General features: G+C 50.5%; 1 protein-coding gene across 1 annotated transcript in view; it reads right to left on the reverse strand.

Annotated features, from left to right (window-relative positions):
• Positions 1–2,418: 2,418 nt before the first annotated feature.
• The window catches only part of TCF7 (transcription factor 7 (T-cell specific, HMG-box)), a 40,138-nt gene continuing 30,414 nt past the window's right edge, over positions 2,419–12,142 (reverse strand). Inside the window, exons 4-10 of the mRNA XM_006888068.1 lie at positions 10,195–10,306; positions 9,326–9,413; positions 6,713–6,832; positions 6,041–6,203; positions 5,822–5,929; positions 4,769–4,817; positions 2,419–2,498 (exon numbers count right to left, since the gene is read on the reverse strand). Of these exons, the coding sequence (XP_006888130.1) occupies positions 2,419–2,498; positions 4,769–4,817; positions 5,822–5,929; positions 6,041–6,203; positions 6,713–6,832; positions 9,326–9,413; positions 10,195–10,306 (720 nt within the window). The remainder of the gene's footprint in view (positions 2,499–4,768; positions 4,818–5,821; positions 5,930–6,040; positions 6,204–6,712; positions 6,833–9,325; positions 9,414–10,194; positions 10,307–12,142) is intronic.

The following is a 12,142-nucleotide window of genomic DNA, read 5'->3' on the forward strand; positions in this document are numbered from 1 at the left end:
GTTGCAAGTACAAGTCATCCTCTGGCCTCACTGGAATGTACTGGTGATTTGGGAGGGTTCAAGTTTCTTCTGATTGTTACTAAAGCCCATTTCTGTATTCTCATACACAGAGGGTGCATTGTTCATGTATCTAGTGTACTCTGAATGAGTACCAAATCAGATGCAGCTAATTCAGTCTTGCATAAGCTCTAGTTGTTGTTGTTATGTGCTGTCGAGTCGTTTCCAACTCATAGCGACCCTATGCACAAGAGCTCTAAACCCTGCTCTATCCTGCGCCAACCGCACCGCCTCTGGAATTCTTTAAAAGGGGACAGATGTCAAGGAAATGGTTGGTCTCTAGCACCCTCTGTAGCAGGTGCTTCAGGTCCTCTTCAGTTTCAGCAAGCAGGGTTGTCATCTGCATAACGCAGATTGTTGATAAATCATCCCCCAATCTTGACCCCACATTTCTCCTCATAGAGCCCAGCCTCCCGGATAATCTGTTCTACATATAGGTTGAAAAGGTATGGAGATAGGATGCATCCCTGGCGTATGCCCTTCCCAATTTTGAACTGTGCAGTGTTCCCTTGCTCTGTTCTGACGACTGCCTCCTGGTCGCATTAGAACCATCAAGTGTTCTGGGATTCCCATTCTTCTCAGAGTCAGCCATAGTTGATGATCCACACAGTCAAATGCCTTTGCATAGTCAATGAAACACAGACATTCCTCTGGTATTCTCTGCTTTCAGCCAAGATCCATCTAACATCAGCTACAATATCCCTAGTACCACGACCCCTTACTAGGAAAGAAACCTTAAATTTTGTGCTGTGTAGGTGAGTCATGGCTCTGTGACTAACAGCTTATTCCTCAGGATCAAACTATGAAAAAGAAACCCAATAAAAAGCATCTTTATTTTTAAAAAATGATTCTATGATGCATAACAGTACAAAAATATTATGAACACTACAGTGGCCTTTTCTCCCCCTTTAAGATTTACTACAGTGCTACACGAGAAGACATGATCTTTGGATTCTGTAAAACCAATGGCTAAAGTAGGAACTAAAAGCTTTTCTTGAGGGTGTGTAGGGGAACCTGGACAGCTTTTTCTTTGGGTTCAGGCTGTGTACAGTGAAGTGGATGCAAAAACATTAAATAATAAAAGACTTGTTTTTCAAGGCTCAGGGTCAAAGCTTGGCTCAGAAATGGGTTTAAGTAGCGGTGAGACCCACTGTTCACCACTAGAGGTCATCTGGGCTTCTTGCTTTGGTGGTAATGGTCCCCCATCTGTCCCCTGCAGCTCCATTGGAAACTGATGCTAGCCTGGTTTGGTGCTGGGGATAGGCATTTGGTGTTGGTGTGAGGTCTAGGGTTTACTCTTTCAAAACTGCCCAAGAGCTGTCTAGACATGGGTAGCATCTATGAAGAAAGTTCTCTGAAAGGGAAGTGATAATAGATTTGGGCTATCATGTCTTTGAACTGTTACCTGCAGCCTCTAGAAATTGGTTGAGACAAGAGTGACAGCTTGGTACTGGGGCTTCTTAGGTAAGCATCTCAGGAAACATTTCCAAGTAATCTGAACACCTACCACACACACTTGCCTGATAGGATAGTGTCAGGTTATCCTGTTGCCTTGGTGACAGACAGCCTATCTCATTCTCTCCTGAGCTGCCTGTATCTCTTGCAAACTCCTGAGAACTCAGAAGTTTCCTCTGGTCCCGCTTAAAAGAGTAGCAACTGGTTTTTTGAAATAGCTTCTGCAGTCCCTTCAAAAAAAGACTTGTCAAAAAAAAAAAAGACTTGTCATCTTGAGCTTTGTTGTTCACCATGCTTCCATATTGTCTGACAAACCAGATCATTCTTGGTTTGTGAAGTGTCTGGTATGGGGACAGTGTGGAGGTGGGGATGCAGGGGTAGGGAGGGCAGTAAAGTCCATCTCTCACCTAAGGCAGAAAAGCAGGGAGGCAAGGAAGCACGTGACGAGCAAGACATGGCAAAATAGCAGGCTGCCACAGGTACAAGGGATGCCCTTAATGACATCATAATTCTCTGATCCCCACCATTCAGAGCTGTTTGAATGAGTGGCCCAGGTTCAGGCGGAAGATGTGCAGCCTCGGAAATCTCCAGGGCATGAAGCCTGAGGGGGAGTAAGCAGGGCGCCAGGTCGATTTCCACGTGCTTTGGGGCTCTGTCGTCTCCTTTCAGGAGGCGGGCTCCTGGAAGCCACCAGGTGTTCTGGGCCTGCTCTGCTGCCTGTCTCTGAAACTCCTAGGGCACCTGTGCCCTCTGCAGGGTGCTGTGGGGGGGCTGGGAGGCTCAGAGTGGCAGAGAGACCTGGTGATGTAGGCGCTGGCTCCGCTGGACTAGCAAGCAGTTCTGTGGGGTAGTGGGGCAGCAGGAGGTATGAGGGTGAGTCCTGGGGGGCTGGGGACCTGGGACAGCCTAGAGCACTGTCATCGGAAGGAACTGGGCTGGGGCAGCGGCCTTCTCCGGGTAAGTACCGAATGCATTTCTTTTTCCTCCTAGGAATAGTGAAGAGAGTTATCTGTAAACAGAGGGTGAATTCATAGTCATATACCACAACCAAAAAATGCTGTCCTAGCACAGGCCTAACTGATCTCTTGTCCCCTCTCCCAGTGACTTCAACGACATACCCTGAATTGGCACTGCCATTCTATTGTGCCTGACTTCTGTGGCCAACAGGTAGCTCACAAGGACCTTTTGTAACAAAGGCTGGTGGTTTCTAGGTAGTCAACCTCTTAGTTTGCACCTGCTAGGCTCTGGTTCATGTGCCCAGGCCTGCATTTGGGCAAGGGCTGCAGTGACTATAGCTGCTGGGTCTGGAAATGAACTGTGACTCTTCTCATCTGCTTATGTATCACCCTGAATGAAGTCCTCTGGGCCACACTATGTATCTAACATGTCTAGTCTGGAGTCCTCTCTGGTTCTCAGGGATTCCTCTGGGGCCTGACATAACAGATTTCCCTTTACCTTTCAGCAGGGAACACAGCTGGGTACTTGAAGGGGATGGATAATAAATTTACACCTTGGTGACCTCATTGCCTAGGTATTCTATTCTAGGTATTCTGAGGGTATTCTACCTCAGCACTGCCAGACTTTGAACCTAAAGTAGGCAACTTCAGTCACTGTGTGTGTTTATCTTTTCACACATTCCATTATTGTCTTGTTGGGTGAAACACAGGCTTAATCCTGAATACGGCGTTTCTAAGGAGTACATTCTTCTAACTCAGGTACTCGGAGTAGGTACAAGAGGACAGTAAGTCACATTATCACCAGCTATGTCATTTAATACTATAGTCTCTTCATTTTTTTTATGTTTAAGGGGTCCCAACTTGGTAGACGAAAGGGAGGGGGGAGACAGCTATTATGAGCTTGAGGCCTGGAAGCAAGGGTGTGCAGACCACCTGAGAGACAGTAAGAGGTGTCTGTTGGGAAGGAACCTTAAGTGCCAGAGCCACTTTCTTGGGACTGCCCTTTCCACATATCTTGGGGGGAGAGATTTTCTTGTTTCATTCTGTTTATTCTTCCACCCTATACGCAGTTGTTCTCATGAGCTGTATTCACTCCCATTCTTGGGAGGCATGGGGTCCTCATTTTTTGGGTCTGTTAGGGGCTGGAAGAGCTGAGAGAGAACTGCAGGCCCAGCAGAACCTGTGCAGAATTAGGGAAGCAGCTTGAAGCAAGAGGGGAGGGTGGTGGGGACAAACCCACCTGCACGGACCACACCAATCCGTCTGCTGGTTGAGGCCAAAGCGAGCACGACATTTCTTAGGCGAGCCAGGGTCTGCTCAGACATGCCAGAGGGGCAGAGCAGGGCAGAGGGCGAGCAGGCAGGCAGCGGGGCAGAGCAGGGCCCAGAAAGAAGAGGCAATATCAGTGTTAGCCAGTCACAGATACCCCACAGCCCCCACAGGCAGAGTCGGCCTCTCCATGGCACAGCCAGGTCCAGTGGGAGCCTCAGGGTATCAGGAAAGGGGTCTCCAGCTGAGCACGAGAGGCAGTAAGAAAAGTGGTGGCTAGGGGAGGGCAGCACTTCTGCTGTTCTGCTCTGGCTTGTGGGGGGCCTTTAGCTGCAGCAGGGGTCCATGGGGATCCAGCCACTGCTGCCTGCCTCTTTCCCCAACTCCTAGCAATGTCTAATAGGCTAATTAACATATGTTCCTCAGTTTGCACCTATTCCACACACTTCCAAATGGAAAGAAAGGTCTTAGCTTCAGGGAAAGGAGGTTTCTGTCCTAGCCACAGTCCCCAGCTTTTCCATATGGGGACAGTGTAACTGGTAAAGGCATGGATATGGAATCTACAGTCAGAGTTTGGGGGAGGAGGTGGCAGTAATTCACCTATAGGAAGACCTGTGGTAAAGGATGGGCCCTCTACACACAGCACTGTGTACTGCCATGAAAAATTAAGCTTTGAGACAATCCCATTACCAGCCAACAACATTGCTGAGCATAAGGCCTGACCACCCTCCTTCCAGATGCCAATTGCCCACTGCAGGGTGCATTGCTTAGGGGTACATGCTGAACTATACCCCCTCTATTCCTCACTACCTCCCCTAGGAGAGGCTTACTGGGGACAGCAGAATGGCATAGAGGAGGTAATCCACCCATGCATGAACTAGCTTCTGCTCTTCCTTCTTGGGATTAAGTACAGCTATTCCTTGCAGAGGTTTGACTTGTAAGATGCAGGCCTGGGTACATGGCTGAGCCAGAGCTGAGATGCTCCTGAAATGGCTTGGAAATAGCCCCCACTAGCTGAGAGAAGGCCTCACCTGTGTTAGACTCTTGGTGCTTTTCCCTTGAACGCCTCTTTTTCTTTCCCTGAAGGAAACAAAAGAGAGACCCAGATCTAGGAAGCAGTTGCTGTGGCACCCGCAAGTGCTGCCCAGCCCATCTGCATGGGGTGCTTCAGAGAGCTGCTATCTCTTCTCCCTGGTCCCCCATTTTGAATGAAGGGGTATGAATTCCTGCCCCTCTTCCTGTCTTTCTGTCCATTTACTTGGCCAGGTGTTTACCTGGTTATATGTGAGTGCACTCTGGGGTGGGAAGTGGGCGGTTTTACCTGGTTTGGCCTCTTCTGAGCTAGCCACTGTTAGGACTGAATTTTTTCCAAATGTGTTGGACATTTAACCCCTATACCTATACAAAGGCTTAGTGCATCTGCTAACCAACAGGTCAATGGTTTAACTCCAACAGGTGCTCTGTAGGAGAAAAATGGTCTCCTATAGATTAACAGCTGCAGAAACCAGATGGAAAAGTCTCTATGAGCTGGAATTAACTCCATGGAAATGGATTGTATTCCGGGTGTAATCTATTAAGATGCAATAATTTTCTAAATGCAGTTAGCAGAGATTGTACTAGCGTGGTGTAGATTTTATGCCTAATGCCATCTGACTAAGGAACCTATTTATTAGGCCAGGAACTCAACTTCTAGAAACTGAAATAAAGCGCTCCCCCTAGAGCCACACACTGAATTCAGCAGTGCCACTGAAACCAAACTTGGTGCACTATGGATACTGGAGCATCCAGCATTAAACATGAGGTTGGAGTTGCCAGTGTTCCAATTATATCCCTCTCTCCTTGCCTTTGTATTCAATTGCCTCTTTCCCACTTGGCCATCTCATTCCTAAGATGCTAATCAACCTATGTCTGTGATTATTTCTTTGACGGTAACTAAGACACACGGGCCTTGGACCCTCTACGCTCACCACCTTCTCCCTCATCTCTGCCTTAAGGACAGAAGTCCCGTCTTCTCTGCTGAGATTCCAAGTGAGACAAGGCATCTTGACCATGCCCATCACCCCGCTATATCACCAGCCACTCACATAATTGTCCCGCGCTGACCAGCCTGGGTAGAGCTGCATGTGCAGCTGCCTCTCTTTTCGGGCCAATTCGTAATACTTGGCTTGCTCTTCCCGAGACAGTGCGTGCCACTGCAACAGGTGTGGGGTGAGGTGAGGAATGAGTACACCAGAAGTCAGCAGGCTGCTGCCAGATGAAGGGTGGCAGGGTCCTACCCCACCCCCGCCTCCCTGCTACCTCACCCTTCGTCCTAGGATCTGGTTAATGGCGGCGCTTTCCTTGAGCGTGCACTCTGCAATGACTTTGGCTCTCATCTCCTTCATGTACAGCATGAAGGCATTTAGAGGCTTCTTGATTGTGGGCTTCTTGGTCTCCTTCTCGACCTTGGTCTCTGCCTGGGTCTTCCTGAGAGGCACATATACAGGTCACTCAGGAGCCCCAGTGCTCACCTCATGCCACCCCCTTCCTTCAGTGTGTCTAATGTGTCTGTGGCTGGATAAGAGGTTTTTTTAGCTACTTCAAAGGGGGTGAGCTGAAAAATAACTTTTTTGTTTAACAGGAATATTTTAGTGAGAGGAAAATTAAAGTGTTAGGCTGCTCAGTCTCTCCTCATAATTCAAACTAAAACCTTTATCCCACCAACTCGTCCTTCTGCTTTTGAGGATGAAAAAAAAAAAATACAAGCCAGAGATTAGAGATCCGTGGGCTTGGACTTAAGGCTTGACCAGGGCAGTCCTTGAAATTCCCAGGCAGCAGACTTTGGGCCTGGTGGGGGCAATGTGTGTCCTGCCTGGAACTGGATGTAGGAAAAGGCCGCGGAGCCCACTTTGATAACTAGATGGCAGTCAGAGACCTCTACCTGCCCTTCCTACACCCCTCCCACCAATGCCTCCAAACTGCGCCTCTTCACTCACAAACTGCGGTCATAGGGCTGCAGCTCCTGCTTCCCTGAGGGGGGCACAATGGCTGGGTGGGGGATGGCGGCTGGGTGGCCAGGTACTCCGGAGCCTAGCATCAGGGATGGATGGGTGAACCTGGAGGTGGGAGGAAAATTAACACTGAGACAGGTGTGCCGGAACCAGACCTGTGGGCATACGTGGAGGGCCTGCAAGGTACACGGAGACACAGCAAAACAGCTGACTTCTTCCATCAGCCTAGACACGAGTACACAGATAGGCGTGTAAATACCCACTCCAAACAACTGCACAGATGCACTGCAACATCCCACATGTGTGCCACTGAGCTTACTAAGTGCTAACTAGCTTTTGAGTCTGTCTCCTCCTTTCCCATCCCTCAACACCTCACAAGCCTGTGGCTGCACGTGGACCTCCTCTCCTTGTCTACTTGAGTTTATCTCCATACAACAGCTGGAGTGACCCTTTTTAAGATAATGCTTATGTCCCTACGTACTGGAATCCTCCCCCAGTACAACCCCAGGGAACAGCTGCTGACCTCTCTTGCCCCATCTTTCCCCCTGCTCTGCATCAAGTCCCCAGCTCACCAGCTCCTGTTCCCCTTGTCTCAGAAGATTGCCCGCCTTTTCATGAAGCTCTCTAAACCACTAAGTGTGGTTGGGTCTCCGTGGGGCTATCCTATCCCTCAGATGGTGCCACTCATCTGCTGGCACACTTCCTGCTGTGTGCTACGGTGCTGACCAGAATGGCCTGGACTCAGGTCTCTTGTACTCCCAGTGGCTCTGCTCTCAGGCATAGGGCAGCAGGGGCTGCAGGAGGAAGCGTGGACAGATGGACGAACAACCAGCACAGGGCAAGCAGTGGCTGGGCACAGGCTTGTGTGGGCATTGAAGCCTGGGCAACAAGAAGCAGAAGCCTGGCTGCAGGCTAGGGGACTCACCTGGGGTAAGGGGCGCCAGGGGCTGCAGTGGGGGCAGGGAAGTGCTGTCTATATCCGCAGGAAGGGGACAAGGGGTAGAGAGGAGGGCTGGGCCTGTGATTGGGAGAGACAGCTGTTAGCGGTCTAGCTGCTGGCCAGATGTTAGGAGTGTTGTGCCTGGGGCTGACCCAGAATGCAGCCAGTAGGCCTTGCTTGGACCACCCCACAGAGCTCAGCCTCTCCACAGCAAAGCTCTAACAGCCAGCAAGTGTGTGGGGAGTTAAGCAAAGGTGGCATGTGCTGCAAGCTTCTGCCACCAGGGGGCAATCAGTGCTGCACGGGTTTCTTTCTACCAGCTTGTTCTGATGGCTTCCAAAGAACAAGAAGAGTCCCTGAAGGCTCACTCCTCCAGATCCCCTCCAGCTTGTCTCTGCCCCTCACAGCAGGGCAGCTTCGTGAAGTCTCCTTGTAAATACAGGCTGATTCCTGCCTTAGGATCTTTGCATCCACTGTTAATACCGTCAACCAATTGTACATCAGCATTACTCAGCCTGTCATCCTTCAGTTTTGACTAAGTGACCTTCCTGAAAGCCCTGAGACTCCCGGCTAGTTAAGAGAACTCTCTGGGCTCCTTAGCCCCAGTAAAGCACTGCTCCCAGTACCCTGTTACTGCCTGATCTCTTGCCTGGGCCATCCAACTCATGGACTGAGTTTTGAGAAGGCAGGAACCTAAGGGTTAGTCATTGAGCAGTGCTTCCTGGCAAACAGTGGTACTGAGTGCAGAGATGGCTGTCCTGGTGGGTCTCCTCTCAGCCTCCTGTTACCCAAGTGCCATTCCCCCTCCTGTGTGCATGAAGCCCTTATCAGCACCTTGGGTTAACATTTCCTTTGTCTTCAGAGCTATTGGCTAAGGGATTACTTTAAGGATTTGTTTTCATAGCAACTTGGCCTGGCTCAGTCAGGCTTTCTGAGTACTTCCATCAAAGAGATAGTTCTGATTTCAGAATGGGGCTTTGTCTAAGGAGAACACTGAAATCAATAGTCAGCTGAATGTGGGTAGAGAGTGAGTGGTCCAGAGATTAGGCCTCTGGATTGGCCTGCATTCCTGGCAAGCTAAACTTTCTTGCTGCTGAGCGACTGTCACAGCTCAGAAGAACTGGATCCCATGGAAGCATGGTGAGTAAAGAGCCAAGGAGCTTGCCCAGGCTTGACTGTAGCCGAGGACAGGCCTGCTCACTTGAGGGGCTGGTACAGGCTGGCTTTCCAAGCCTTGTCTTAGTCAACTTAAAACAGGGTCTGCTGGGCAACCAGCAGCAGGTAGTGATAAGTATTCCCTATCCACAGGCCAGCTAAGAAGTAGCCTTTCTGGTGTCTCTCATGTTGTTACCTTCCTACACAGGCCAAACATTTCCTCCTCACATACTCCAGTGTCTCTGGGGGTTCCTGGAAAGGCCAGAGTTCATCCCTCCATATGGACTTAGACGCAAATCTCCCAACTTTCCAAATAGAGTATGTCAAGCTACTTGGGGAGCCCACCAGCCACGGGGCTACATGGAGTTCTAGCCTGGAGCTAGCTTGGGAGAGCACTGCATGCCAGGCCCTGCTTCCCATACTGCACTGGCAGCAGGTGATGAGGAAGGGAAGGTCTGGGTCAGATCAGCTGCTGGTACCCGTCCCACTGGGCCCGCACTTACCAGCTCACAGTGTGGGGAAGCTGTCCCATGCTGCCTGAGGTTAGCGAGTAGAAACCAGAGAGATCAGGAGTCTGCAGGGGTCTGTGAACTGCAGTGGAGATGGGCTGAGTAAAGGGACTAGCCTGACCCATGGGCCACTTCAGCTAGTTCATCCAACCTAAAACCTCATAAAAATGCCTCTGAAAGCCCATCCTCCTTTGTTAGAGGGCCAAACAAGTTTGTTCCACATAATTGTCCCATATGTCTCTTTTACAGGCAAGGGAACGAAGGACAGGTTGTGGGACTTGCCTAAGGACATCAGGTTGGCCTGTGGATAGGGTTGGAGTTTCTTAGGAGTGGTCTACTGCTGGTTGGCAATTTGGCCTCTGCTAGGGAGGAGAAAGGGTCCCTGGTTTGGAGGAGCCTGGTGGGGATGCAGGCTCCCCTGCCCCCAACCCTGGGGTTGAATCAGCAGGTTTCCCACAGCGACAGTAGTGGATTTCAGAATGACTTTGCCCGAGGCTGAAGTGAATCAGTTGTCACAACCACCACTTTCCATTTTCTCACTGGGGGAGGAAAAGGCTGCAAATTTTACACTTATTGGTTGTATGTAAATGATGCCATATTGTCACTAGGGGAGAGGAGGGTGCTGTAGAAAAATTTAAGCCCCTACCTATACCAACCTGAAGCCTTTACATTTTGATTTGGGACCACTCCTCCCAGCCCTCAGGACTCCCAATCCATCTTTCCAACATCCTTTTCTTTGGACCCAAGGCTAGTCCTGATTTCTCCAGCTGTGATATGGACCCAGCCACCTGGTCTCCTCAGAAGCCGTGAATTGGCATTCAAGCTCTGGTCCCACCAGGCTCCTCCCGATCCCAGGCCCATACCTTGCTTCTGGCTGATGTCTGCAGGTGCAGGTGTGGGATGTGGACTGCTGAAATGTTCATAGAGAGGAGAAAGCTGGGGGACGCCGTGAGGGGACTGATTGGCCTTGTTATGCTGAAAAATGAGAAGGAAATGAGTGAGAGTGGAAGGAAGGAGAGGCACAAAGGTGGAGCCTAGGAGTGTGCAGATAAGCAGAATGAAGGTGGGCTGCCCAGTTGCCTAAGCAGAGGGTAATGGTCAGAGACCACAGGCCTCACTGACAGTGGTTTTGCCCTCCTGCCCACTGGATCCCAGCACCACCAGCTAGAGTTTCTTGGTCTGTTTATTCACATCACAGGAGACATGGCTCCCTGTCCAGGACAATCTTACTGGCTTCTCAGCCTCAGACAGATTCCCCGATTACTTGGGTCCAATAGTTTTCCTCTGGGGTGCTTACACCCTCCATCCTTGGCAGCCGGGCATGATCTGAGGACTTGGTCTACCTATCACATGGCAGTCTGGGGGCTTTCTTTCCTCCTCTAGTCTCTAAATTGGGGGTCTTGAATAGGACCCTCTGTCTGACCTCAGCACTACCAGGATTTGTTGACACAAGGAAGAGCCACCTCAGCCCCCTAAAATTCAGAAGAGGTGGGGCCACGTGGGCCTGGCCCCCTGCACTTCCTGTTTCCTTAGCACCACAGGACTCTTACTTTTCACACTAGGTGTTGTTCTTTGTCTTGAGATGACTCAGTTAGCACTCTGGGAAAGGCACTCCCTACGAGACCCAGCTACAGGGAGCCGCTGCCTGCACTGAGCCTGGAGGCATCATACCACAGCAGCTTGGCCTCCAACCCTGAAAGATCCATCTGTGGGGTGCTGCTGGCTAGCATCACTGATGAGGAACCTCTGAATGGGGCACAAAGAAATGGAAATCTTTGGGACAAGACAGCAAAGCAAAGTTTGCCAGATTGCTTAGTATTTTTGAGCTCCGATTTTCTCCTCTTGTAACAAGGTTAATGATCCTTTCACCAAGCTTGGGGTAGGTGAAGTTATCTCCTAGTGAGGATGCCTGAGGGCCCCAGGAAGAAGCTAGTGGAAAAGCAAAGTGTGCACCTTCTTGTAGCCAAGTCTCCGGGGGCACAGCTTCCATCCTTCCACACATTCCCACCTCCAATGGAGCCTGAGGCCAGGCCACAAGCTGCACCCCTGCCCCTTGGCTAGTAGGGAAGAGGCCCACACCACCTTCTGTTTGTCTGTTGTTCACTCATCTGCCCACCAGGAGGAGCCCGAGGCAGATGGCCTTGAGGTCTCAGTAGGATTGGGGACTCATCTGAGGCAGGCATGGATTTGGCACCAGTGAGCCTTAATGAGTCCTTGCCACCCCCCTTCAGCCCGAGGCAAGACAGGGAAGTGTCCCTTCTGGCACGCCCAGGAAAAGCTGTGTGAGCTCTGAAGGGAAGCTCTGAAAGGAGATACGTGCAGACCCTGTGCAATGCTGATTCAGGATTTACTGTGTGGTCTTAGAAGTTACTAGGGTCTCTGAGGATTCCTTTCTTCCTTTGAAAAATAGAGATGATCATTAAGGTGGTTGTGAAGATGAAGAGGCAAATTAAGAGCTCAAATACTCAAGTATAAATAATGAGGAAGGGGCATGTGAGAAGTCCCTCAGTCACCCTGAAGAGCCATCGCAGGTGACGTGGAAACCCAAGGAAATGCCACCTACAGTGCCTCCCCAGGTGTCCCATGAAAGGGGGCTTGCTATCAGAGGGATCCCAGGCTGCTCCCATGGTCAGGCACCCTAAATGAACAGGGGAGGCTCATGCAGTGCCCTCTTTATCTCTAGCACCAAATCGATGCAGGCCTGGCTGTGCCAGGAAAAAGAGGGTGGCACAAGAGAATAGTAGAATGTGGGTGTTTCAGGCCCAGGAGTGTGTTGCAAAGGAGAAAGGAGTGGGCCAGGGCAGCTGTGTG

This window comes from Elephantulus edwardii, unplaced genomic scaffold (assembly GCF_000299155.1).
Source record: "Elephantulus edwardii isolate Elephantulus edwardi_28Jun2011 unplaced genomic scaffold, EleEdw1.0 scaffold00064, whole genome shotgun sequence".
NCBI classification, from domain to species: Eukaryota; Metazoa; Chordata; class Mammalia; order Macroscelidea; family Macroscelididae; genus Elephantulus; species Elephantulus edwardii.